This window comes from Rhynchophorus ferrugineus, unplaced genomic scaffold, assembly GCF_030347505.1.
Source record: "Rhynchophorus ferrugineus isolate W39M unplaced genomic scaffold, kcgeb_rfMv2 rfM4, whole genome shotgun sequence".
Taxonomy (NCBI): Eukaryota; Metazoa; Arthropoda; class Insecta; order Coleoptera; family Curculionidae; genus Rhynchophorus; species Rhynchophorus ferrugineus.
In genome coordinates, this window is record NW_027472583.1 from 9,671,888 (window position 1) to 9,698,897 (window position 27,010).

Consider the following 27,010-nt stretch of genomic DNA (forward strand, 5'->3'; position numbering starts at 1 on the left):
CCAATACTATTTTTGTAGTAGTAAATACAATATTTACACTATGGGCTAACGTCAAATTTTTTAACATACCAACAGGAAAAAACACAATAAAAGGTATATGATGGGCTTGGCGTACGCATGAGGTGGATACCAATAATGTTTGTATATAGTGATAGAGACAACCGAACCGTTCTATAGTTAAAAAGACAGTAGAATGAAAATTATTTTATTTATAATTTTTAAACAGATATTCGTTTAAAAAAAAAAGTTAGAAAGTTAAATTACCCAAATACGCATGCGCGTAGATAGCCAATTACGTAGGTCATACTGTTCTTTTATTGGCGTCTATTTCAAAACCGTTGATGTCTTAAAATGACAGTTGTTTGAAATAAGCTCAAAAGGCGTAGAATGATAATAATTAGATTTACAGGATAAAACATGGAAAAAATGGAACTAATCAAGCCTGGAATGTAAGTTTTTGAAATGGTGTGAAGTGTACTGTGAATAATGAAAAATGTGTTCTTTTAAATTATATCTTTTCTGTTTAATTTTAGCTATAAAAAGAGTGTTCGTGGTCAAAAGTTTAATAATACCATTAAAAATACATTTCAAAATCTACAGGAACGTATTGAAAACTTAAAGGTATGTGTATCTCTTATTTACTTAGTGTTTCTAACAGAACTATATATGTTAATGTAGTACCCCAAAGCTAAAAAAGCATCGTTATAAAACTAATATTCAATTGTTAAAAATCCTTACTTTTAAATAAGTTTCATTATTTAATGGAAATAATCCGCATATTGACAAGTTCAAATATTGATGTTTACATTGTAATAAAAACAGTTCTATCTGCAAAGAAAAGTTTTAAACAGCATTTAAAATGTAATTGTAATTTAGTTATATACCTCTAATTGTAGATGTCTATTAATTTTATAATCAACCATATTCATAATTTTCGTAATAGAGTACAGTTCATTAGATAATTTTGTGACTGTTACAAATATACATAATACTTCTAAGCTAAGCATTACACACCAAAATATATACTCAATTGTAGAATGGAGTCGGAAACCAGTTAATATCAATGAATCAAATACTTTAATCATTATTGATGAATTAAAATTCAACATAAGAAGTATTTGAAACCCAAAAGTTTCATTTACAGTATTGCTAATTTCTATTATTTGATAATATATATTACTCATAATTTTTATAGTGATTTCTGGATGTATTCTATTGAAACTTAGTTTTGGCAATTTATTATCTCTGTCAAATTTATCTAAAAAAAGAGTTGTTTAATATAAATTTGTGCATACATTTTTGTAATACCATTTAATATCATCTTTGTGAATGTCCATTTTATGATTTGTGCATTTTTATAGGACAGGAGCAGTAATAAGCATACTGAGCTTGAAGTAGTACTAAAGATGATAAAATTTGTGTAATTTCTGAGGAGGTAATGTCTGCAAGTAGTACCAGTATGATTATTTATGATGCATATGGTAGAATTTGCAATAATCATTATATGTGCTATAATACATTTTGCAAAAAGAAAATAGTATATATTCCTAGAAATTGCCTATACTTAGTGAATTGGTTAGCTTTATGGAAATGAAACTTAATACCGATAATCAAGGATTATGTTTTGTTTTTCTAGTGTGACTTGGATATTCATATTCATATTCATTGCATTTGCTAATTTATTTCTGACAAGGAAACAAGCAAATAGTGTAATCATCGTAGTAAATTGTTGCCATACTGTGTATAATAAATGTAAGATGTCTCTGACAGTACCTATAAAGTAAATAAGTTAACTAACTATAAAAACTAGAAAAATATATATATTAAGTTCAAGTATAATGAAAATTAATTTACCTAGTTCTAAACTTTTTGCATCAATAACTAAAACTGTTATTAAAATACATATTAATATTGTTATAGATAAAAAATATGTCCATTTTAAAGGCCTTTTTTCATAAACTTTTAATTTATGGTTAAGGTGTACTGGGAATACACACAATATGTTCAGACATTTTATATAATTTTGTAATATGTTATGGCGCATTATTTCTTTTAGTTAGTTTCAATCAGACTGGATGAAATTGTGGATATTCTTACAAAATTATCTTCAATATAATGGTATTAGGTGGTATGGTAGGTCATTAAGTTAATATTGCAAATCATTTGGTATACCGTAATAGATTAAAGGATAATGATTATATTTATCAGATTTCATTTAGTATTTATTTTATGACTATCCTATGTTATATAGTAATAAGAATATTTTTATGTAGGAAATAAAACCGACAGGAAAAATGTTGAAGGAGAAAACATTACAGCCAAAACTGCGCAAATCTATGTTGCTGAGAGCTTTTAAGAGTTCAGAAAAGAATATTATCAGCAGTACACCTTATCATAAAAATAATCAGCAATTTTTTGAGAATACTTCATCTGTTCCCATTTCACCTATAAATGTTGGTGGAGAAGCTCATGATTCATCTAATAATAGCAGTAACGAAATTAATTCCAATGAACATAAAAGTAATGACAACGAATGTTTGCCTCAAAATGGTTCCTCATTAATTTATGAGAATGAAGAAGCGCTAGGAAAAGTATCTGCTTCTTCAATACGCAGGAGTCGGAGAGATATTACGCCCAACAGGCGCAAGAATAGTATACAAAAAGAAGCGTTGCCGTGTTTACAACAGTCACCTTCCCCAAAACAAAATACCACATGTCATAGAAGCAGGATTCAGGTGTCTCCCGTAAAAGAATTGCATAATAGTTTTGAACAATATCAATTGAAGCAAAATAAAACAAGTAAAATTCCGGTGAGAAAAAAAACTCCAGAACCACCATCCATGATAAATCTTACTATGCCTAATTTATTTGTTAAGAGGGACTTGGCTGAGATGAACAGAAGCGTGTCATTGTGCTCTATGAGTGATACAGAGGAGGCCATGGGAACAGTAATGAAAAAGAACCCACATAAATGTAGTGATGAAAATCCTGAAGATGAGATGGCCGGACTTTTGGAGGATATCCACAAAAGTTTTAGATCTACGAATTGTACTGCAAAACTGTTAATACATCGAAATCAGACTGTTAATAGCTCTGAGGATAACGCTGGTCATGAGAAAGATAGATCAACAATGGTTGAAGCTAATTGTCCGAAAGAAAAATCACTCGACGAAGATTGCAATATTTATGTCAACAAAACGCCGGGAATAAGAAGACGGGAAGATATCTATAGGACTAGTGAAGTTGAACACGACAAAAATGATGCCCGAAGAGCCTTCGAAAATTTTGCTAGATCAGTTGGATTATCTCCAATTGGTAAGTATAATATATATAGTCTGTTCAATAAAACAGTGAACTCACGTAATCTGAATTGATGAGGTCAAAACTTCACAATGTTACGGCATCAACTCTGAATTTTAGTTCACTTTGACTTTGACATATAATAAAATTCTAATCTAAATAAAATATTTAAAAAAATACTGTTATCAAACATCATTTACTTGAACATTATAGTACATCTAATGCATATATTATTGAAATACTTAAAACTACAATTAATACTACATTTATTATAGTTTGTAGGTTGAGGTTGTGTTTTATTATATTTACATTTAACTCTTTTCCAAACTACCAATATGGTATTGACTTTTTATGTAGTGGTATCCCCTGAAGGCCTCCTAATTAACAATTGCATATCCAAGTAATGTATTCTACTTTCATTAGATAGTATATCTACTTTTTAAGTTTGGTTCTTATTTTCTTTTGTGCAGTATTTCCTTGTAAAGTAATTTTGATATCATTGTATTTATCTTGAGTTTGTTCTGTTACTGCCTGTATACATATCTTTTCATAAAACTAGATTTAATCACCGCATTTTCCTCAATGCATTTACCATATCTGCAAAACAGTATTCTTTCTCTGCTCACATATTTTAACCAAATTCTCATGTATATTCTGAACAATTAAACACGTACCTGTGTTAATAAGTATTTCACACCCTATCATAAGATTTCCAGTATCATATATTAATTATATACTCACCTTTAGTTGTTTCCACTCTCATCACCCTGTCTTAGAAATTGTCAATATTGAAACATAATCCCATATTCAGAAAGTTTTTTTCCGATGTTCCAAGAGCTGTTAAATTCCAATCTAACATTTGTTCACAATTCCATTTGTCAATTTCTTCTTCAATGTGTCTGATATACATTTGCCGTCTTTTGAAAAATAACTTCCAAGATACGTATATAACTCCACATCAGTGGATATTGTAGATGCAATAATGCTTAACAAAAGTTTTCGGCAATATTTCTGGTTCTCAATTTGATAATTATGTCTGTTTATATTATCAGATATCGAAAGTGCCCAAAAATAACATGAAATCGAAAGTGTTCAATTTGTTTGACGAATAGAACATTTAATACCATTGAACATTCTACCATTCTGAAAGATACATCTTTTATATTTAACGTTTTTAAGATAAAACAAGGGAAAAAGCAATTTCATTTGCTTTTCGAATACTTATTCAATGAAATCCAATGATAGCATTTGCATGAAACGCCTTTGAAAATCAGCCTCTGGAACTTTATAAATTTTAAATCATTCGTTATTCGTTTATTTAATTATTGCTCTTCGAAAATGAAGATTCTAGGTCATTTTCCTCATATATGCATAAAAGGAAAAATGTGGCGCGAGTTTATTCTGTGGGGTTTATAGTGATGATGTTTAAGTAAACTCCAGCGTTAGAATTGTTTTTCTTGGCTTCCTTCTGAACATTTCGATTTTAAAAGTGAATCTCACCGAAGAGAAAACATTCATTACATGAAAATACTATTTTCCTGACTTGTTGTATAAACGTAATAAGTAGTAGTTGTACAATTTTGTTTCTGTGTTTTCCCGGAAATTCAAGGCTTAAAGGTGACTAATTAACTAATTTTTGAACTTCTCAAATAAGAAAATACTATATATTCTTCAGTTAAAAAAATAATATAATGGACATTCTTTAAACGAAGTAACAGTATTATAGAGAATAAAAAATATAGAGAACTTTAACAGAATGAAATTTAAAAAACGTTTGTAAAAGTTTTTTATGTGTTTATATTTCTTCCCATTTAGCTATTCCGACCGCCGAATCCCCTAAAACGCCGCAAAGACAACATATTCAACAAAACTCTTATTCTAAGACAGGGCCTAGGTCTAGGTCTGTTGCGGATAAACGGGATATGTTGCACAAGACCGTGGAGAAAATTCAGTCTACCCGATCAACACAAGTTACTCCGCACAAATCACATAGTAAAATGACTCCAAGACATAGACAATACTTAAAGTTATCAGCAGCTAATACATTTGCTGAAGTAACAGAAGGGTCTAACGGAAATAAGGACAATATGTCGCCGACGTCCCTCGTATCTGAAGGCTCAACGGGAATGGCGACCCGTGTTCTACATAACGCTTATAATAGCAATTGTCGTAATATATATGATAGTTTATCGGAAGGGGACGATTTTCTGTTGGACTTTAGTGATATAGAGTCCTTGCCTTTCTCACCTTCTGCTTTAACAAAACCTTGGAGAATAAGTATGGACGTGGCGTCAAAAAATTGTGACAGCATCAAACTGAATTTCATTAGGAGCGAGAATCAGATTACGTCGTCACAACTGGATGATTTTTCCGATTCAGATTTTGAAGACATCACATTAACTCGCAATACTCTATCAAAAAGTACAATGCCTAAAAAAGACAGGGTGACAATAATGCAAACTGGAAAGAGACAGTACAATAAGAAGAAGCGAAAGAGCAGGCTTGCTCTGAGTAAATCAAGAATATCACTTCCGAGACGAAAATCTAAAACTCGGATGTCGTTGAAGAAAAATACCAAGGAGTTAATGTCGAACGAAAGCGGACTAGACACGGATACAGCGGCGGTTTCTTTAAATAAACAACTGTTTCCAAAGACGACCGAAAGAGTTAATAGTAATTTGAACGATACAGAAGAAGCTTCGATTTCACTCTCAGTAACTGATAAGAATTTATTAGGCGTAAAGTTATTAGAACTAAAGAAAGCGAATAATGCCGCGAGCCAAAATGCTAAAATTAAAGAATCAAGTAAAAACAATGTTAACACTGATTTTGAACAACTGAAAAACAAAGAGTTGTTAATTGTTATGCAAAACGAAGATTTAAATTCAAAAAAGCAAGCTCTTCATCATCTTCCCCTTTCGCCAGAAATGAGTAGTCTTTCAATAGACTCTAATTTTGTGGACCAGCAAAAATCTCGAGAAAGACAAGAAAATGGTCCTATATCTTCAAATATAGAGGCTCATGACAATGTTTTGCCTTCAGTAGATGATACTTTAACAGAACCTACGAATAGTGTAATCTTAAGAAATACAACCAAAGGCAGAGAAAAAAGCGATAACAAAACAAGAGCGCAACAAAGGCAGATTTTGACATATAGCTCCCATAAATCACCCAAAGGCACTAAACATAATAAGCAAAGAACTAGTACAGTTGATGCTTCCTCATCTAATATATCGAAAAAAAAGGAACAAGGGGTGTCAGTTTCTAAACGCTTAACTCGATCTAAGGTTGATAAAATGGTTGTTTCTGAAAAAGCAGTTCCGGGAGTACCTCCTAAAAAATCAACAGAAGATGTTCATCAATCGCCACTACCTGAAATAACTGAAACATTAAAACCAGAATCAAAACGTGGTAAACCAAATAAACGAACATCAGGGGATTCGGAACCACCAAGTAATTCGCGGGCTAATGCAAAAGGTACTACTATTAAATATATATGTTTCATAATTTATAGTAAAAAAACATGTCAACAGCGAAACCTTCAAAGAGAAAACGGAAGACTATTATAACGCAGCAGACAAGTAACGTCAGTATTCATGGTAAAATTTAATTTATTTTTGTGTTTAAAGTGGATATATTTTTTAGTTTTTAGAAACTAGACCAAAACGACAAAGAAAACCTGTTCGACACCACACTGACATTATTGTTACCGATGCCATGAAGATTAGTAAGTATATTTTAATTAAATTAGTGTTTTATTAATTTTAAACTGTTGTTTTAGTATCAAGGAGAGGATATAAAAGAAAGCCTCGCATAAGTGATAAATCAAGTCACATTAATGGAGCTAATTTAGAAAAAGATAATGATGGTAATGCAAATATCAGCACAGTCCAACAGGAAGCACCTGAAGCAGTATCCTTACCAATTGAACAGGATACAGTTGTAGGTATGTAAGTGGCCAAAACTAAGATTTACTAGTTATTAATGACTTCGATCCCTATATATTGGTCGATAATTAATGATATAAGGCTTAAATGATGATCCACATTAACAAAATTTGGCAAATTTTATGGATTCATTTTCACATCTGTTCTATCTGTTAAAATTTGAGTTGAAGAAATCAGCTATCAAACACATATATTGTGGAAACATATGCTACTGCATCATTACTTATTTTCCGAGCTTATTTTTTTATCAATTTAAAAGTGATGGTTATCAAAAAGACGACAAATCGTGAAAAATAAATCAAGAGATAAAGATTGGCCAAGCTCGGGAAGGATTCAAAGACCTATATTAATTAATTGCAAATATAATTGTAAATATCTGTATAATCTTATTTTCTTTGTAATATACAAATTGTAATTGGTGGTTAAAACTATTCAAAATGAAAAAGAGAATTGATCCCAGTCAACCTCAGATGTCATCAGATTGTCATCACAACCAAAGCGGAATATCAATCACAAGCTCGTACTCTGTTTTAATAAGATCGGTAAGACAGCAACTTACTATGTGGAATAGTTCTTTCCAATGAACCAACATTTTTTTTACATCTCAGTTCATTTTAAGCTGTCATTAACAGGTCAATTGAAAAGCCCCCGGCCTACCATAGTAAAACACATTTTTTTTGGCAAAATTAGTTTTTTTATTAAACATAATTCCCTTCAATGGTGATACACTGATTATAGCGACCCTCCAACTCTTCGATACCATTTTTGTAGTATGATATGTCCTCTGCTTCAAAATGGGCCTCAGTTTCGTCGATCACCTCTTCATTCGACGAAAATTTCTTCCCAGCGAACATTCTTTTGAGATGTGAGAACAGGAAATAATCGCTGGGGCCAGATCTGGAGAATAGGGTGGATGAGGAAGCAATTGGAAGTCCTTTCAATGGATTTTTGACACGGTGCATTGTCTTGGTAAAGCAATACTTTCTTTTTCTTCAAATGCGGCCGTTTTTCAGCAATTTCGCCCTTCAAACGATCCAATAACGCTATGTAATAGTCGCTGTTGATGGTCCTTCCTTTTTCAAGGTAGTCAACGAAAATTATTCCATGCGCATCCCAAAATACCGACGCCATAACCTTGCCAGTCGACTGTTACGTTTTCCCACGCTTTGGAGCGGGTTCATCATGTATAGCCCACTCGGATGATTGTCGATTGGAATTCGGAATGAAATGATGGAGTCATGTTTCATCCATTGTCACATATCGACGCAGAAATTCGGTTTTATTACGCTTGATCATCTTCTAACACTGCTCCAAATCATGAACTCGTTGTTTTTGGTCAAAAGTGAACTCTGGCGGCATCCTTTTTGCACAGAGCTTTCTCATACCCAAATATTCGTGAATAATATGATGTACACGTTAAGTTGATATTTTTACAGTGTCTGCTATTTTATAATTTTTTTTTCTAGGAGAGAAAGGAGAAACAAAGAACAAAAAGAAAGCTGGTAAAAAAAAGAAAGCTCCTGAGGATAATCAAACTTCTGATACTCCAGTAATAAATGATAAGCAACATGAATCAGCGACTCTGAGTAATACTAGGCACGATCAAGTAGAAAAGGAACTACCAAGTGAATTGAATAATTCAGGACAAGAAGTCCCTGGTTGGAGAAATTCCACGGAATCTATTGAACAAGGTAACTTTTAAAATTTTTAAAAAAGTTACTGACTTGGTATTCTTACAAGGTAGTCTTTTACCAATTTTAATGTTCTTTCACCCTAATTTATTTTTCACTATTTCTACATTCTTACTAATATACAGAATATTTGTCTCTAAGGTGTATTTATACTTGTGGTCACTGTTCTTTCTGTTCTTATTGTCTTCACCCATTCATCAGTTACTATATGAAAGAGGCATGGTACTTCTACTTTACCTTATTGAGATATGCTGTCTATTTTTTGTAGTTTTTTTTATTTGTAAAATTATAATAAAAATTATTAAGATAAACAGAAATACAGCTGTTATAAAAATATATTAAGATGGATGTTAAGACTAATAAAAATAATTATGAAATAGAGGTGGTATGAAACTTAAGACCGTGGAGTGCGTAATGATTGAAGTATGTGATGAGACTAATATAATAATAGGATGGATGCCATCAAAAAAAACAGTAAGACCAAATATGACAGGGTTGAATGAAGTGAAAATTGATAAGCCTCTTTAAAAGCCTTTCTAGATCCCCTCGTGGGATTTTAAGTTATGTCTCTTATATTGCAGAAATGATAAGAATTAATTTTTGGGTCTAATTATTTTGAATACTATTTTCCTTTATAATACAATTTTTTTTTCTAGGAGAGAAAGTGGATGCAAAGAACAAAAAGAAACGTAGTAGACGAAAGAAAGCTCTTGAGAATAATCGAACTTCTGATACGCCAATAATAAATGATAAGCAACATGAATCAGCGACTCTGAGTAATACTAGGCACGATCAAGTAGAAAAGGAACTACCAAGTGAATTGAGTAATTCAGGACAAGAAGTCCCTGGTTGGAGAAATTCCACGGAATCTATTGCACAAGGTAACTTTAAAAATTTTTTAAAAAGTTACTGACTTGGTATTCTTACAAGGGAGTCTTTTACCAATTTTAATGTTCTTTCACCCTAATTTATTTTTCACTATTTCTACATTCTTATTAATATACAAAATATTTGTCTCTAAGGTCTATTTATACTTGTGGTCACTGTTCTTTCTGTTCTTATTGCCTTCGCCCATTCATCAGTTACTATATGAAAGAGGCATGGTACTTATACCTTATTGAGATATGCTGTCTATTTCTTGAAGTATTTTTTATTTGTAAAAATATAATGAAAATGATTAAGATAAACAGAAATACAGCTGTTATAAAAATATTAAGATAGATGTTAAGACTAAGAAAAATAATTATGAAATAATTGTGGTATGAAATGTAAAACCATGGAGTGCTTAATCATTGAAGTATGTGGTGAGACTAATATTATAATAGAATGGATGCCATCAAAAAAAAAGTAAGACCAAATATGACAGGGTGGAATGAAGTGGAAATTGATCAGCTTCTTTAAAAGCCTTTCTGTATCCCCTCGTGGAATTTTAAGTTATACCTTTTATCTTGCAGAAATGATAAGAATTAATTTTTGGGTTTAATTATTTTGAATACTATTTTTTTAATAATAATGCATTTTTTTTCCCAGGAGAGAAAGTGGATGCAAAGAACAAAAAGAAAAATAGTAGACGAAAGAAAGCTCTTGAGGATAATCGAACTTCGGATACGCCAATAATAAATGATAAGCAACATGAATCAGCGACTCTGAGTAATACCAGGCACGATCAAATAGAAATGGAATTACCAAGTGAATTGAGTAATTCAGGACAAGAAATCCCTGGTTGGAGAAATTCAACTGAAACTATTGCACAAGGTAACTTTAAAAAATTAAAAAGAAGTTAATTGACTTAGTATTCTTACCTGGTAGTCTTTTACCAATTTTAATGTTCTTTCACCCTAATTTATTTTTCACTATTTCTATATTCTTATTAATATAAAAAATATTTGTCTTTAAGGTGTATTTATATTTGTGGTCAGTGTTTTCTGTTCTTATTGTCTTCATTCATCAGTTACTATATGAAAGAGGCATGGTACTTATACTTTACCTTATTGAGATATGCTGTCTATTTCTTGTAGTTTTATTTGTAATGCCCAAAACTTTCAAACTATTCTCTTTTTTATCCATTATATAACCATTGAACCATCTGATACTCTTAATTATGTGCTGTCTTATTTACTAATGGTGTGTTTTTATGTTAGACAATTTGATGTTAACCAATCATACTGATCTTATGACCAGCGAAATAATGCCGCCTCCCAAATCCCATAACACTGTTTCTGCCACGAAGAAGAGTGTATCGAATACCAAACCCGCTTCACAAATTGACTCCAGTTTAAATGGTGTAAGGAATGGATATGTAACCAAAAGTGACAAGAAAAAAAATATCGCTAGGGCAACCACCGATAGGATTACGAGGGCTATGGAAAATTTACCCATAACAAGGTAACATATATGACAAATGATAAAATAAAGATTAATAGTGATAATATATGAGCTAAAAATTTTGATGTATGAACGATTAATCCACATGTTGTGTAAATTCGTGCTTGGTCTCGATTGAATGATGATTTTTGATGGATAAAGTGGGTTTTTTTCCAAAAAATTATTTATTTATATTTTGTGTACAAATTTGGTTACAATTCATAAGAATAATAATAAGTAGCAGTGTACAAAATGGATTACAATTAATAACAGAACGCAAATTTATAAACATAGAGAGTATAAATAGAATATATACATAAATAAAGGTACATTATGTAAATAAACCATGTATTTTACATAATTACATAGAATAATAAAAACTTAACATAAGGAATAGAATGAGTAGTGCAAATAGTAACCCAGTCTTTGCTAAGGCTAGACAAGCAGGGGTATACCCATGGCTGCAAGGTAGTTAGTTGATCCAGATTGTTTATTTGGAGAAAATGTTCCATGGAGTCCACCATTCCAAGTCGCTGTCTGAGGGGTCTGTACTTGCGACATTCAATTAGTAGATGTCTGACACTAATAACGTTTGCCACTCATTACACATAGGAGGTCTTTCATCTTTTAACAGATATTCATGGGTGAACCTGCAATGCCCGATTCGTAGTCGGGAGAAGATGCTCAGTTTATGTCTTCTTATATCTCAAATATTGGCATTTTTATAGAAATAGAAGTCTTTCTTGATTTCCTATAATTCATTGTTGTTAGTAGGTCCCAATGTAGTTGGTCGAGATTTCTAAAAAGGATTTTACAAGGGGACTTTATATCACCCCTCTGATACAGAAAACTCAATAGTGCCAAATCATCTTCCTTTCCAGCCAGGTAGTCGGCTCTTTCACTACCCGCGATTCCTCTGTGAGAAGGAACCGACAGAAGAAATATTTATGCCGCTTCTTGTTGTGGTAGTATGAAGTTCCCTAATAAGCTCTCTACCAAAGGGTGATTTGTTTGCGCCTACCTCAGACTCCCCAGGGAGCGCATGGAGTGCGTGAAAATTACTACTGATCTACTCTCTGGCTTGTTTTGAATGGACAATAAAACTTTATATATTAATAGTTCAGCGGTGAAAATACCAGTCTGGGAGGGAAATTTAAAAGGCGCCTCCGCGAGCTCGGATGTAAAGCCTGCTCCAACATAATTTCCTTGCTTAGATCCGTCTGTATAGACAGCCAAATGATTGGGGAGCTTTCAGCATAAACCTGGCGAAAAGATGATGCAGCCCAGAAAGGGCACCCGCATCTTTATGTAGAGCTCGCATGGACAAGTCATTAGGTATATGAGCGTAGCGCCATGGTTGTATTTCTGTTGCCCTCTTATACGCGGTAGGGATTACAAATGACAGACGGTCACAGATTATGTGAAAAATTTGGGATGATCCCTTATGTCGTTTTCTACTGGAAGCGTTGCAATCACCAGTAGGAAAAACGGAGCTAAATTGTTTCAGCTGCGGGCTTGAACATTAAGAAGCTCGCATAATTTAATAAGAGCTCTCGCCGAGAACTCAAAGGGGATATCTCAATAGGGGTATAAATACAAAATAGATAAAACGGATGGCAGCGGTGTTACCTGGTGACCAGGCTACGACAGTCGATGGTGTCACGTCTAAACCAAACGATGGTCGGTTAATGAATGATTGAAATATCCTTCAATAACATCCCAGATAAACCTCTCGGGGTTGCTAGCTATTCGTTATCGTATTCTAGTTGTCGCTGCTGGCACCCCGCCCGTGTTCAACATCTGGGATTGTATTTCTGGGTATTTTGTAGACCGTTATTCCACTATGTAAAGTACGACATGCCCCGAGGTCGCTACATGGGTATCCATGTGCCTCGAAAGAATTAGTTTGATTAATAATAGAAGTTACTGTTTTGATGACGGATTGTATGAAATAATGTGCGAATTAGTGGCATTTTATCTCTTTTAAAATGCAGATTTTCAGAATTTTAGGTTTATCTTAACGAAATGCTCCAGAAATGGACAGGTTCCGACCAACTTTGCATTAATAGGAAACTGTTATTTCGTTATCTCAAAATAACTGTAGAAATCATTTTCTTTTTCCTACCTTTCTGGTAACCTGGCGATACTGTGTTGGAAAACCGATGTTGATTTGGCAGCGATCCATCATCAATTTATTGTCGCAGTCACACAGAACAGTTCCTTATTTCATCAACTGCTAGACTTTGAGGGTTTGAGCCGGGTTTTTGTCCAATAAGTCATGTAACTCTTCGTGTCTGAATTTTTTCCTCCAGGGCTTTCTTTGTGAGTGACATCGAAATCATCATCTAATGTTTAAACGCCCTTTTTAACTTTAACTTTTTTAACATTTTGTATTAATTGTAAATCAGGTCTTTATTTTGATTAAACCATGCGGCATTAACAACGTTTTGAAAGTATAATACTGTAAGATTTTTCAATAAATTTAAGCCTAGATTTTCATTAGGATTCATGTATCATATGTTATATGAATGTATATGAAATATATGAATTTTTTTTGGGAATTATTAACTCTAATAAATAATAAACTAAATAAGTTGTGCCCTTTTGTGTGTTTTTTTTTGATTTTGTTGTTTTAATTTTTTCTATATTTTCGATTTTTTTGTAAAATTGTTGATAAATGTAGCCAAACGTTAAACGAAAAATTATTTTTCGAGATTTTGTTTATAATAGAGTGATTTGTTTCATGTTAGTTTATTTTCTTAGCAATAGTTTTTTTTATATTATTGCAGTTCACAATATGATTCGACGGTCACTTCCCAATCGAATACTCTCAATCAGTCTACAAGGCTAACGGGAGCAGAGTTATTGAATGATGATTACATCACTTACATGTCCAACGACACGCTTTGTAGCATCAGTAAGTGTATCTCTTGATTTTAAATAAATAGCGAATAAACACTTTGTTCTTTTTTTCAGAATATTTGAACAGAACTCCTTCGGAATCGGATTTTCAGAGATATCAAAATCTCTATGTGAAAGAATCAATGAAAAATCCCAGTGGTAACTTTAGCAGTGGATATTTAAAATTAAATCCAGAGGACCAAAAAAGGCCCAGCATTGCCACCAAATACTCTTTCGTGAGTTATCTTTTTTGTATGTTTTTTTTTTGTTGACATTAATTTTTTTTTAGTTTTATAATATTGTTAGCGGGTCAGCTTGTATACAACTACACAATAAAACAAATATGGTGTATCAAGGGGACTTTTTCTTCGTCCCATTAGGTAATATAATAAGACATATATATATAAATATGTTATTTTTGGGTAATTTGATTACTATTTTGAAGGATGTATTATTGTTTTCAGGTATCGAATATTCAATAAGGAATATCGACAAGGAATCACCATTGATACTGCATTATGTTAAGGTTAAAGGAAACTGAGAAACAGCTGTGACAATAAAAAAATTATAGTGCTGTATATTTGTATATTGAAGTAACTTATATGTAAAAATGCGGGCCAATAAATTGTTTCGATTATATCAGAGTTATGAGTATTAATAAGCGAGCAAAAGCATTTAAATCTGTTGCAAACTAGATAGGTAGTTCTAATTTAGTAATGTATTTTATTTGTATAGAACTTTTCGAGGAATTTAATATATCCAGACAAAATATTTGACTTTATAATTATAATATTATACATAAACTGTTTCTGTTTCTGTAATATCATATTACGTAATAGAGAAATATGTAATGAGTTTGTTGATGTTTGAAGTGTACATGGGTGGATTTGGTCTTCAACCTGATCCCTTAGTCCCGTAATTTTATAGTATGGGTCTGTGATACCGCTGCCTTAGTCTCTTTCCATTTAACAGTGATGATTCTATCTGACGTATGAGTTCAACAGCGTGCGAGAGGAATTTGTGTAATTTGTAATTTAAACATGTTACCTGATATCACCAACACTTTTTGTATTCCTGTTATCTTCATAGTTGTATTACTTTTTTTGGAATAAAATAGGTGGTGTCAGTGACAATAATTGTTGGGAGAACAGGCTCTAAAGAAACTTTTCTTATCGTCTTAATGCCCATATTTTAGCTTTAAAATATTTTTTAGGATTACTTCTGAGGGTGGCTTCTTCATATTTTAATGTCTGTTGATATCTCCTTTGAAGGTATCAATAATGTGAAATCATCAAAATTTCGTTCTAGATATTCATGTTTCGTATTGATGGATTCGTAGGATTGAAATTTTAAATTCTTGATTGTTTTCCACCAATAAATAGTCAGTTTTGCCGTTATTTGAGTTAATTGTTGTTCATTACTGTTTAGTTTCATGTTGGTTTTCTTTACATTGTAGTCTATTTTTTCCGGTTGTCATATTAATGCTGTATGGGGATATATAATATGAGAAATTGTTATATTTTCATTTATAAAATAAAAGTGGTAAATATCAGCAAATAGTTATGCTATTTTTGTGTTAAATCAAGGAGCAGGAATAGTTTATTAACAACCACATAAATAAATCAGCGATTGTCTATTAAACAGAGCGTAAAATATATTGCGACCTTCTAGTACAAAGTGCATCTGCTACGGAGTTATCCATCGCCACTTGATGGAACCTGTTATTTAAGATGAGATTAGAAGATTTTGGGAACTAGTGAAACATCGAAGTGATATTGCGACAGGACAATAAATAGGCTTGTTTGACAATTGCAACTGTTAGATATAGTGTAGTTTCAGATATAACAGTTTTATATATATATAGGTTATTCTTAATTAACATTTTTTATTGAAACTCCTTCGTAATTTTAATGAATCCAAACCATATTTAACATATTGAATCCCTACTAATTAATAATGATGTATAATTTTTTTTCTGTTATTGTTTCTGAAAATGTTTAATAAAGACGTGTAAACAGTATATTATTTTAATTTTGTTCGTGACCCTGGCTATCTGATGGAATAGTGGTTCATATTAAACTAGTAACTAAGTGTAACGTACAAAAGAAGGGCAGACTATCTGTTCGGACGATCGAAGCTTACTGGGTCCATTTCCCACTCTCATCCCGCTTTTCCGACCATGCGCCTGTACTGACGCCGACGCCAACTTCGTTCCCAGTACACCAGTGGAAAGTCAGTTTTCTAACGGCGAGCATGAGAACCTCAATAAACGATATCGACGCGTTCAGCCGACACATCCAATTGACAGGAAATCTGCAGTTTCGAAGCGTTGCTTGATACTAATTCAAAACAATCAGCGTCGGTGTGAAAATGTTCGAACCCAGCTAAACTAAACTGCAGAAAATGGTAAGTTTCCAGACTTTTTGTGATCGCAGCGGAGCGAGAGACTTTTATCATCAAAACCGTTTTCTTTCTCTACCAGTTGTTATTGTCACCAGCCAGATTTAAACCGATCTGTTTATTGTGTTGCATTGATTATAGTTTTCTTTTTCTTTATATACGGAGTTTTTAAATTTACATATATTACTTATAATTTCTCTGAAAAATAATTAGAAAACGGTGTACAGTATAAAAGTAACATCCTAAAACGTATGTTGCTTAAGTTTTAGAATTTTTTGATACGAATTAAGCAAAAAAAATAGCTACCAGTCTAATAGACGTTACTTGTGTCGTATTTATGACTAAGCCCAAAATATAAACATATGAAAAAAATATTTTAAATAAATACCACATGCTCGTTATTTGTTTTGATGTTACTGTTACAAATTCCGTTTATTTGGTCCGATTGTTTCATTCATATTATCGCGGTTAATGTGTGGTATCGATTATCTTTGGAAATAATGAAGGGACATAGAGTTCCAAAGACAATTCTAAGAAAGTTTTTGTTATTTTACGGAAATTCATGTAACTGAAGTTATTGTTTTGTTAAAACACTTATCGTTAATACTATTATTAGATATGGTAGTAAATTTTAAATATCTGTGTAAAAATTATTATTAGAATTAAATTTTTATTAATAAAAGAACACAAAAAAATAGTTTCAAAAACTATTTTTTTAGTTAAATACTAAAAATTATAGTTCCATTAGCAATATTATTAGTTATAAGAATTTTAAGGAATTCATTTAGTTTATATCTCATTCATTAGTGATCGTAAACCCTTTTAAGCTTCTATTGTGAAATTCATACGTTACAGTACTTGAAGTGGAAAAATGGCTAATTATCTGTTAACATAATTGCCGGTTCGAATGACGGTCTTCACGTGTATCAGTAACCATCTCGTAAGCTTTACCAGAAGTTAATACCATAGAGTAACATACATAAAGTAGTTGACACCGTGATAAACTATTCAGTCTTTTTTTTCAATCTTGACGTTAGGTTCAATCGTCTAGGTCTAAAATAGTTAGAGCTGATTGTCATAGATTAAAAAAAAACAATATAGAGAATCCTCCTTTCGAAAATTCACTTTAATTTTGCAGATAATGTACTGTTTGAAACGTTAATAAACATTCACACACAGTAAGACAGCGTTCAGACACATCAATCAGTAGCCCTGGCCGTGACATATAGATAGCGGCACCACTTAACGTTTAAAGTCTAACCTATTCTTAAATGTTGAACTTTTGGTTTTGATTATTTTCCAAATAATGAATAAAATAGTAAATATTATTATAGAAAATATTTATAATGAATATTATATGGCGTTATTGTATTTATTGCGTCAAGGAATGACGAATAAAAGAAAAAATGCTGTTTTGTAACAGTGTCGTTTTATTAGCTAGGCCCAAAATTTTATATAGTCTATTCAATAAAAAAGCTAATGCATATCATAGATAATTTATGTCGATACAAGAGCCAATTTTTAGAATGTAGAAAAGAAGAAGAACAACCAGTAGAAGGCTTTGTAATTTGTATCAACGTTGGTAAAAATTGTATAAAAGATCAGCGATGTAAATAAAATTTGTCTCTTGTTCCAAAGCCATAAGTGGTGCTATTAGTTCCGTCCTACCCTTACTCATAAGTGATTCGTAATACAGATTTTTTCAAAATATAAATGATAATGAAAATTAGAGGTAACAAACCGCCAAACGTAAACTAAAATATTCAGTTAATGCGGCAATATAGAGACGTGCAGATGTCAAAAATTTTGATGACGTTCATTGGCCGTTTTATTGGATAGACTATAATCATTTATTGGGACAAGTATATAGTGTGATTGTATTCTATTCAAGCCTTGAAAATCGATCGTAATACTGGCAGGCATGTAGTAAAGCGATTTAAAACATGACAACACTCGTTTATCTGCGCCGATATTCGTCGTATTCACTCGAAATAGCTCTTTCTGATTATTTTTTGTTATCAGTGACACATTCTGGCTTTACGATGAAGTAAATATAGGAAATTATAATTTTTTTAATATAGAAATATTTTCCAATATATAATTTATATATTGATTGAAAAATGGGGGACGGATACGAACAATGCTTTCAACCATAAATGTATGATGAGTTTTTTATTTACAGGAAAAAAACCAGCGGATTTCCGTTAAAATTAATTCACAGTGCTTATAACTGTTTCCTTTAGTAATTAATAAATACATGTGGTAAAATTATATCAAACTCCCTGACATTATTCGATGATGAAAACAAGTAAATAAATTGATAAAAAATTGCAATTATAATCCGAAAGTGTTCCAGGAAAAATCTGGCAATGTGCCTAGAAATTAATAGAAGCTTGTTGTGTCTGTTAACTTTCCATGCCGAGTTTTATTTTCCGAATTACTTCTTTGTTTTGCGGTTTATGTTTATTCTACAGTACTTTATATAATATAAAATTAAAATTTAGGATTAAATTTTGGTATATAAGGTTTATTATACCATTTTGATTTCTCGCTATCTTGGTTATGTGACGTTTAGCTCACTTTCGTTTTAATCATTGTGTTGTCAGATCTCCAAATTTTATTATGGATAAATATACGCCACCAGAACGAGCAGAAATATGTCTGGTGAAATTGAATATTTTTCATTTAAATTGATAATGAGCGGTGAAGCCGATTTTCTTGTCAGTGGCCACATCAATAAACAGAACAGTCGGTTTTGGGGAACATAGAATCCTCAATTAATTCATGAAACATCATTGCATCCACTATAAACAAATGTATAGTGTGGTATTCATACTGGAAACATCATTGGTTCCTATTTTTTTGAAGTCGCAGTCACTGTTATTGCTGAACGGTATCAAGATATGATTTGAAATTGTCTTGTGCCTGAAATGGAAGAGCATGGACTAGAGAACATGTGGTTTCCACGAAGACTAATTTCGCGAAGTGGTGATTTAGCAATCCGATATCCGCACAAACAATTCGATATCTTAAAGATAATATTCGTCACGAAATTGAAGAAAATCAGTCACAGGTGTCGCAGGATGTCATGAAAAATGCCTTAGAAAGAGCCGAAAGTCGCATAGCGAATCACCATTTAGCAGATATAATTTTTTAATCATAACGAAAAAAAAATGTAAAGACCAAATAAACTTTTTATGAAAACCAAGCTTACTTATCTTTTCTTTGAGCAAAGTTATAGGTAATCAAAATGGTAGCGGGACTTTTGCCCCACTCCATGCACTAGTTGCACATGCTAGGAAACATTAATCTGACAGTTCTCTATAATTTCATAAACTTCGACATCAAAATCAGAGACGATAGTAATAAAATGAATTTGGCGTGCGAGCTGATTGGGCAAAACTGCTTATGTGCATTTATTTCAAAGTAGCTTGACAGATTTCACAGCTATGCGTTGTTGTTTAAAAGAGTTGTGGTAAGAAGTAATTTTTAGGTTCATTTAATGTTTTTTGAGTTTGTCGAGGTAATATAATTATTTATTATATAATAGAGAAATTTAGCAGCAGAAAATGCGAAAATAAGTGTATAAGGTATGAATTACTAGTAAAATATTATAATTTTGCAATGTTAAGGACAAGGCTATGGGGAAGGGAAATTTGCGGCAACGTTGCATTATAAATTTTGATAATCTGCATTAGTTATTTTATTGGAAGGACTATTTAAAGTTATTTTGTACATACGTCATCTAAATTTCAAAACAACGCAATTCAAAATGTTTCAATGTTTTCATCACCATTTAACATTATTTTAACACATTTTAACATTATAGTACATCTAAAAACACAGTTAATTTTATAGTCACAATAGTTTATAGGTTAGAGTTATACCTCTTATCACTGTTGCTTTCAAGAATTTTGCATACGTCTGACAACCGGACCACTTTGACAGGCGCATTAGTTTACGTGTTCGAACTAATCAAGCAGTATTGCGTCTCTTTTTAACTAGAATAAAATGAGAAGGAAAATATTGTCTGATTCTAAAACGAATTTACAAATTGCGGCAGGCAATAGATTAAATATCTTGATGACGTATGTACAAAAAACTTTGAATAGATTGTAGGTTAGAGTTATAATCACTTATTACTATTGCTTTCAAGAATTTTGCATACGTTTGACAACCGGACGATTTTGACAAACTCATTGGTTTACGCGTTCGAACTAATCAGGCAGCATTGTGCCTCTTTTTAGCTAAAATAAAATGAGAAGGAAAATATTGTCTGATTCTAAAACGAATTTACAAATTGCGGCAGGCAATAGATTAAATATCTTGATGACGTATGTACAAAAAACTTTGAATAGATTGTAGGTTAGAGTTATAATCACTTATTACTATTGCTTTCAAGAATTTTGCATACGTTTGACAACCGGACGATTTTGACAAACTCATTGGTTTACGCGTTCGAACTAATCAGGCAGCATTGTGCCTCTTTTTAGCTAAAATAAAATGAGAAGGAAAATATTGGCTGATTTTGAAAAGAATTTATATATATATAGTACCAACTTCCTCAATATATGGCTTTTTAATGTGAAAAAATGACCAGAATACATGAAAGCCCTTAACAATTTATTATTATTAAAACTCGTTCTTGTAAAACGTTTGAAATAAAGAATATACGACTAACAGATTTGGTCGTGACATTTCCATTAAAAATCGACTTCTTTTTAGAATACTTTTTACGTTCGTATTTTGTTGGTTTCGATAGGCCTCGTTTCATGTCGGGTAGTAGAAAAAATGTATTTTAAAACGGAAACAATGGCGGTTGTTTTATATTCTTGCTGCAACGCGATAATTTTGTGGCTATAAGAGGGACGATCGGGTGAATCGGATCGGAAATTCACAGTTCGCAAGACACGGTGGCTTTCCGTTTCAAAGACCGTAGTCAAAGAAAATACAAAATGTCAATTAGAGCTACTATCGTAAACCATACAGCTGCACTGAACAATTAAAATTGCACCAGATATATGTCCTGTAATTATATTATAGTGTATTCAAAGTTTTTTTGCATGTTGCAATTTGTAAATTCGTTTTAGAATTAAACAATATTTTCCTTTGCATTTCATTCTAATTAAAAAGAGACACAATGCTATCTGATTAGTTTGAACACGTAAACGAATGAGCCTGTCAAAATCCTTCGGTTGTCAGAGGTATGCAAAATTCTTAAAAGCAATAGTGATAAGAGGTTATAACATTAACCTATAAACTATTGTGGCTGTATAATTCTCATCTGTAGTTTTTAGATATACTTTAATGTTAAAATAAATTATATTTGATAAATACTGTTTGTTTAATTATTTTATTTAGATTAGAATTTTGTTGTATGTCAAAGCCAAACTGAACTAAAACTCAGAGTTAATGCGGCAACATTGCGACGTTTCGACGTCATAAATTTAGTTCGCGTATGTACAACATAACTTTGAACATACTATATATTCTAGTCTATAAAATTCGATTGTGTTTGTACTTGGTTGAATTGGTTGTTTTATTGGATATACTATAAATGACTTCTCATCATAATACGGACATGTAAACAATAAAAATGTCATACATAACCAAACTAATTTGTTTTTAACTTTATTTAAGTGCACCTGCGTCTGCGCACAACTAGCCAATCATAAACTACATGGTGTTAATTTCCATATAGTCTGTTCAATAGTTGTTTATATTGGTACTTCGCATTCTTACCAATAGATACCGTATAATATGATATTTTCATAATATATTCATGAGGCCGATTCATTTGAAATGTGTAGGTAATTTAAATGTTTTTATCTATATTAAACATAAACAAGAAGGGTTGAAATACATATGTAAAGTGATCAAAGAAAAGTCAGCCTTTTTTTTATTGTTCTTAGCTAAAGGTTGGGTTTTGATGTTGAGGGTTTTTTTGAGCCTTGATTTTGTTTTCCATTATAAATATTCTGTTACCCCAGTTGGCGACAGAATTTTTAAACTTTCCTGAAGTCCTTTTTCCTTTGTCCTTTGAACTTCATCTAGTTTTGCTCCGGTCTTACTTGTTGCCTCACTTTATATAGTGGGTTATTCGTAATGTGAATTTATTGTTTAACCAATGTGATAGTATTTATACAAACAGAACTCTTTTGGAATTATTTAAAAAAATAAATTAATTAATTAATAATGACCCTTTTAACAAATTCTTAAATGCTAACTTGGCTTTCTTATTTTTTATGATTAAACAATGCTCAACATATTTTAAAGGTATTTAATGAGTATTCAAATTTATTTTTACTCTATCATTATTTATTGTTCATAGAGAGAAAAATCCTAATACCAACACACCAGTTTGGATTTATTAATAAGCATTCAATAATTGACCAGTTCCACAGAATAATAGATGTTATTGAAAAAGCTTACGAAAGTAAAAATGTATCCTCAACTATATATTTAGATGTAGCACAAGCCTTCGATAAGATTTGGCATGAAGGCCTTGTTCATAAACTACAGAAAATTCTACTAAAACAACACACCGAACTATTAAAATCGTACATTACAACCAGAATGTTTAGAGTCAAACAAGAAGAAGCTTATTGTACAACAAAAGAAGCTAAAGCAGGTGTATCACAAGAAAGTGTACTGGGACCTATACTCTACACAGAAGTATAGAGTAGATAAAGCATTTGTGATATACCACAAATGGAAAATATTACAATGGCTACATTTGCTGATGATACCGTTATTATAGCTCTCGTAGACAATAGTAAAGAAGCCACACGAAAATTACAAGCTAGAAAACAGGCAAGTAACAATATAAATAATTGGACGCAAGCTTGGAGAATGAAAATTAACGAAAATAAATCTGTGCATGTGTAGTTCATCTACAAACAGACCGTACAAGCACCAATAACATTAAATAATAATATCATTCCTTATATCAACAACGCTAAATATCTCGTAATGAATCTTGATGCAAAACTTCGCTGGAAGGAACATATTAAGAAGAAGAGAAAAGAACTGGAATTGGAAAATGTATTGGTTAATTGGAAGAAAATCACAATTGCTATTATAATGTATGTATGTAAATTGCTATTATATAAACAAATACTGAAACCAATATGGACATACAGAGTTCAATTATGGGGATATTCTGCAAAGAGTAACATAAATAAAATACAAAATTTTCAGAACAAAGTCATGAGATGTATTGTGGGCGTACCCAAATACTATAGGACTGATTACCTACATCGAGACCTTCAGATACTCACAGTCAGTCAAGAAATCAAGAGAATTGCAAGGGGCATGAGGAAAGACTCCATTCTCATGATAATATTGAAGTATTACAGCTTTTGGGTACCACCAGAACCAGATCACAGAAAATAATCAAACCATCTGATCTTGTGTAGTGTTGTGTAGTGAGGTGTATATAATAAAGAATACAACAGTGATATGTATAAACATTATTTCATCGGAGACTGAAATAGGACCAATAAAGACAAATTGTAGGTTAGACGAAAGAAAGGACTAGTAACAATGTAATAATTAAGTAATAATTAATTCACACAACTCTAAAGAGGCATAACAGTGGTGTTGGTAAATTATCTTTATTGTCTATTCTCTCTTGCTCCATGTGTACATTTCTTCCATTTATTCTGTATCTGCTCTTCGGTCAGGGTGTTTCATCTCTTCTTAAGAATTTATCTGATACATTTGCCCCAGGTTTGTTTACTTGTCTTGTACCCTTCTTGCATTGTAAGTGTTCAACTGAGTTGTCTCATTTCAATGTACTCTTCCACACATTCAATTTTGAGGCCTTTTATTATTTATTTACTTCTCATCCTGTCCGCCATTTGTTACACCCATAATTCTTCTGAGATATTTCATTTCTACCGCTTGTATATTCTTTTATCTTTCTTTAACAATAACCATGTCTCGTAAATGAATTTTATTTGCTTTGTTTTTGGATAGCTCGATAGAGGTGGAAGGCTCAAATACACTTTTAAGCAATTTGAGAATATGAGCCTTTTCTTTATTTATTCTCAATCCAATCCCTGGTCATTTTTTAAAGCCCAATCACTGGTTATTAAAAATTCTTCACCTCCTTTATTGCTTTATTGAATTTTCTTGCAGCTAATTGATTCATAATCTTCTTATTTTTGTTTCTTTCCCTGGATTGTACATGAGGTATGTATCCTTCTTCCTGTATATTTGTTGTAAAGTTTATTGCTACCGTTTCTATATCAGCTTCTGTTATTATTCTTATGTCTATTTTTTATTTAAATAGTGGCTAGATAGTTCTATTATTACACAAAGAAGGTGGCTTTTGATGTTAATTTTTGAAAAAACTGTTATAATTACTGGCGAATAGTTAGAAGATAGATCAAAATATGATTCTGCCTGACATTTATTTTGTTTTTGAACTATTATCCAAGAACTAAAAACGTTTTTTCATCGGAACAACGGTTTAGTTAAAGTGTTCAAAATAGTATTGGATTAAATACAATTTGAAAGCCATAATATCGTCTCCAGACCTGTCAAAACACCTGCCGGTGAGTACGCGAGGAGGTTTCATTCACCAACAATGAAATAAGTGGTTATTGTTATGGTAGGAGAAATTTTGTAAGATAGATGCAGGTTATACGAAGTTTACCAGGTGATCTAGTCAATAATATATTGTATGTGTTGTGTGTTGATCGATTATTTTTCGCTACTTTTCTGGTAAAATCATAATTTCATCACTGTAGCATTTAATAATTGAATTATATTACTACTAGAGCGAAAAACAATCAATGTATTTGTGGAAAAACGCTACGACTTATTTCCAACACTTAATTATTTATTCAGTTATTCGTAAACACTACATAAATTCGTAATAGCTATTAGAGCGATCAACAAACTTCACTAAATCGATTCGGTAAAGGCCAGAAAGGGCTTATTAAAACGGCTTCTCAATCGAAACTATTGCCAGCCGAAAGGGCCGAAACGCTCGATTGCGATTGTACGAAAGGGTTTTCAATTAAGCTACTGAATATAATCAATATGTTTTAGAGTTTTTATTCGGACCGATTTGCATTTCTCCTTTGTAGTGCGACGCGACAGGATTTAACGTTTTTTTTTTGGGGAGCTTTTTGAATGTACACAGTAAAATTGGATCGTCGGTGGAGAAAGGTTTCCATTGTAAGTTTCATAATGGTCCTTTGATAATACTCGAGTTGAAAAATAGTTTTCGGGGTAGTTACAAGGAAGAAAAGTGGTATAAATTAATCTTAATAAAGCGTAATAAATTTTCGGTGTATTCCCTATGGGTCAGGTTTAATGAGCTGGTTTACTCATCATCATCTCGGAGGGGTTATTTATTTCAGCTTAGAATTCATTTCTGAATAAAGGGAAAGGTACTAATTTGTGACTAACACGGAAAGAAAATCCTGAGAGACCATGTTATGACCGTGAAAGTAAAATAAATGCGAATAAATTCAAGGAAAACCATTATTATATATTCAAAAAGCCATTAACTAATTTCAATTTTCCTTATTATTTAATTTTTATTTGCTATTAGGGGTTCAAGTTCAGGGAATCAGAAGAAAAAAAGAATTTATGGCAGTAAATGACCTGATTTTTTTAGCATGATTTCTCTCAACTTCAGTATTTATTTCAAATATATGCAAAATACCGTTCAGTAGCTTTTATCTCTTCGTTTTCTTTCTCTAAATTCGGACAATCACTATAAGTCCCTAATAATGATAATGTTTCGATTAATCGATAATGACAATCTATTCAAAAATTGGTTATTCTCAAGCATCAAGTATGTTCATGGGACGTATTTACCCCGCTGAGTGCAACTGATATATGATGAAATCAAGTAAAGTAAAGAATATCAAGCAGATAGCTAGTTGAAGAATCCTTATTGAAAGTATAATTATATATTTAGTTCAATTTTGTATGTTAATATAAATTTTGTAAAAGTATTTGATTTCATAATTAATTAATTAATTAATTAATTAAATTTCAAAATTACAATTTGTGCAACCATATAAATCCATATGTTTTTTAGTTAGCCCTAACCTTCAAAAGAGGCGTGTATAATTTTGACAGCTTAGCTGTCGGATCATTAGTTTGTGAATTATAGCATTTTGAGTGAAGCAACTTTTGTTATTGTGAAAAAAATTGATAAAAAGGAATTTCGCGTGTTGATAAAATATTGCTTCTTGAAGGGAAAACATATAGTTGAAGCAAACACTTGGCTAGATGCTGAGTTTCCGGACACTACCCCAGTAAAATCAACCATCAAGGATTGGTATCTTAAGTTTAGACGTGGTGAAATAAGCACCGAAGACGGGGAACGCAGTGGACGCCCAAAAGATGTTTTTACCGATGAAAACATTAAAATCCACAAAA

At 31.9% G+C, this 27,010-nt stretch overlaps 2 protein-coding genes across 11 annotated transcripts in view; both read left to right on the top strand.

Annotated features, from left to right (window-relative positions):
• The first annotated feature begins 14 nt into the window (after nt 1–14).
• On the top strand, nt 15–16,223 carry LOC143195635 (uncharacterized). 3 transcript variants are annotated; one of them, XM_076402936.1, is made up of 16 exons: nt 54–449; nt 534–621; nt 2,274–2,810; nt 2,877–3,315; nt 5,116–6,777; nt 6,834–6,899; nt 6,953–7,027; nt 7,082–7,246; nt 8,714–8,938; nt 9,595–9,819; nt 10,469–10,693; nt 11,080–11,323; nt 14,092–14,219; nt 14,279–14,439; nt 14,493–14,583; nt 14,668–16,223. In XM_076402936.1, exons 1-16 carry the CDS (start codon nt 418–420, stop codon nt 14,742–14,744), a joined length of 4,440 nt encoding a protein of 1,479 aa, XP_076259051.1. In that variant the 5' UTR covers nt 54–417; the 3' UTR covers nt 14,745–16,223. The 3 variants fall into 3 exon arrangements, with proteins under 3 accessions (XP_076259049.1, XP_076259051.1, XP_076259050.1); XM_076402934.1 differs by having other exon boundaries at nt 15–449; nt 2,274–3,315; XM_076402935.1 differs by having other exon boundaries at nt 2,274–3,315; nt 6,834–6,886; nt 6,946–7,027.
• A 204-nt stretch (nt 16,224–16,427) lies between these two features.
• The window catches only part of LOC143195633 (multiple PDZ domain protein), a 197,867-nt gene continuing 187,284 nt past the window's right edge, over nt 16,428–27,010 (top strand). For all 8 annotated transcript variants that reach the window (XM_076402925.1, XM_076402926.1, XM_076402928.1 and 5 more), the window contains exon 1: nt 16,428–16,609. The gene's annotated coding sequence lies outside the window, so the exon portion shown is untranslated. The remainder of the gene's footprint in view (nt 16,610–27,010) is intronic.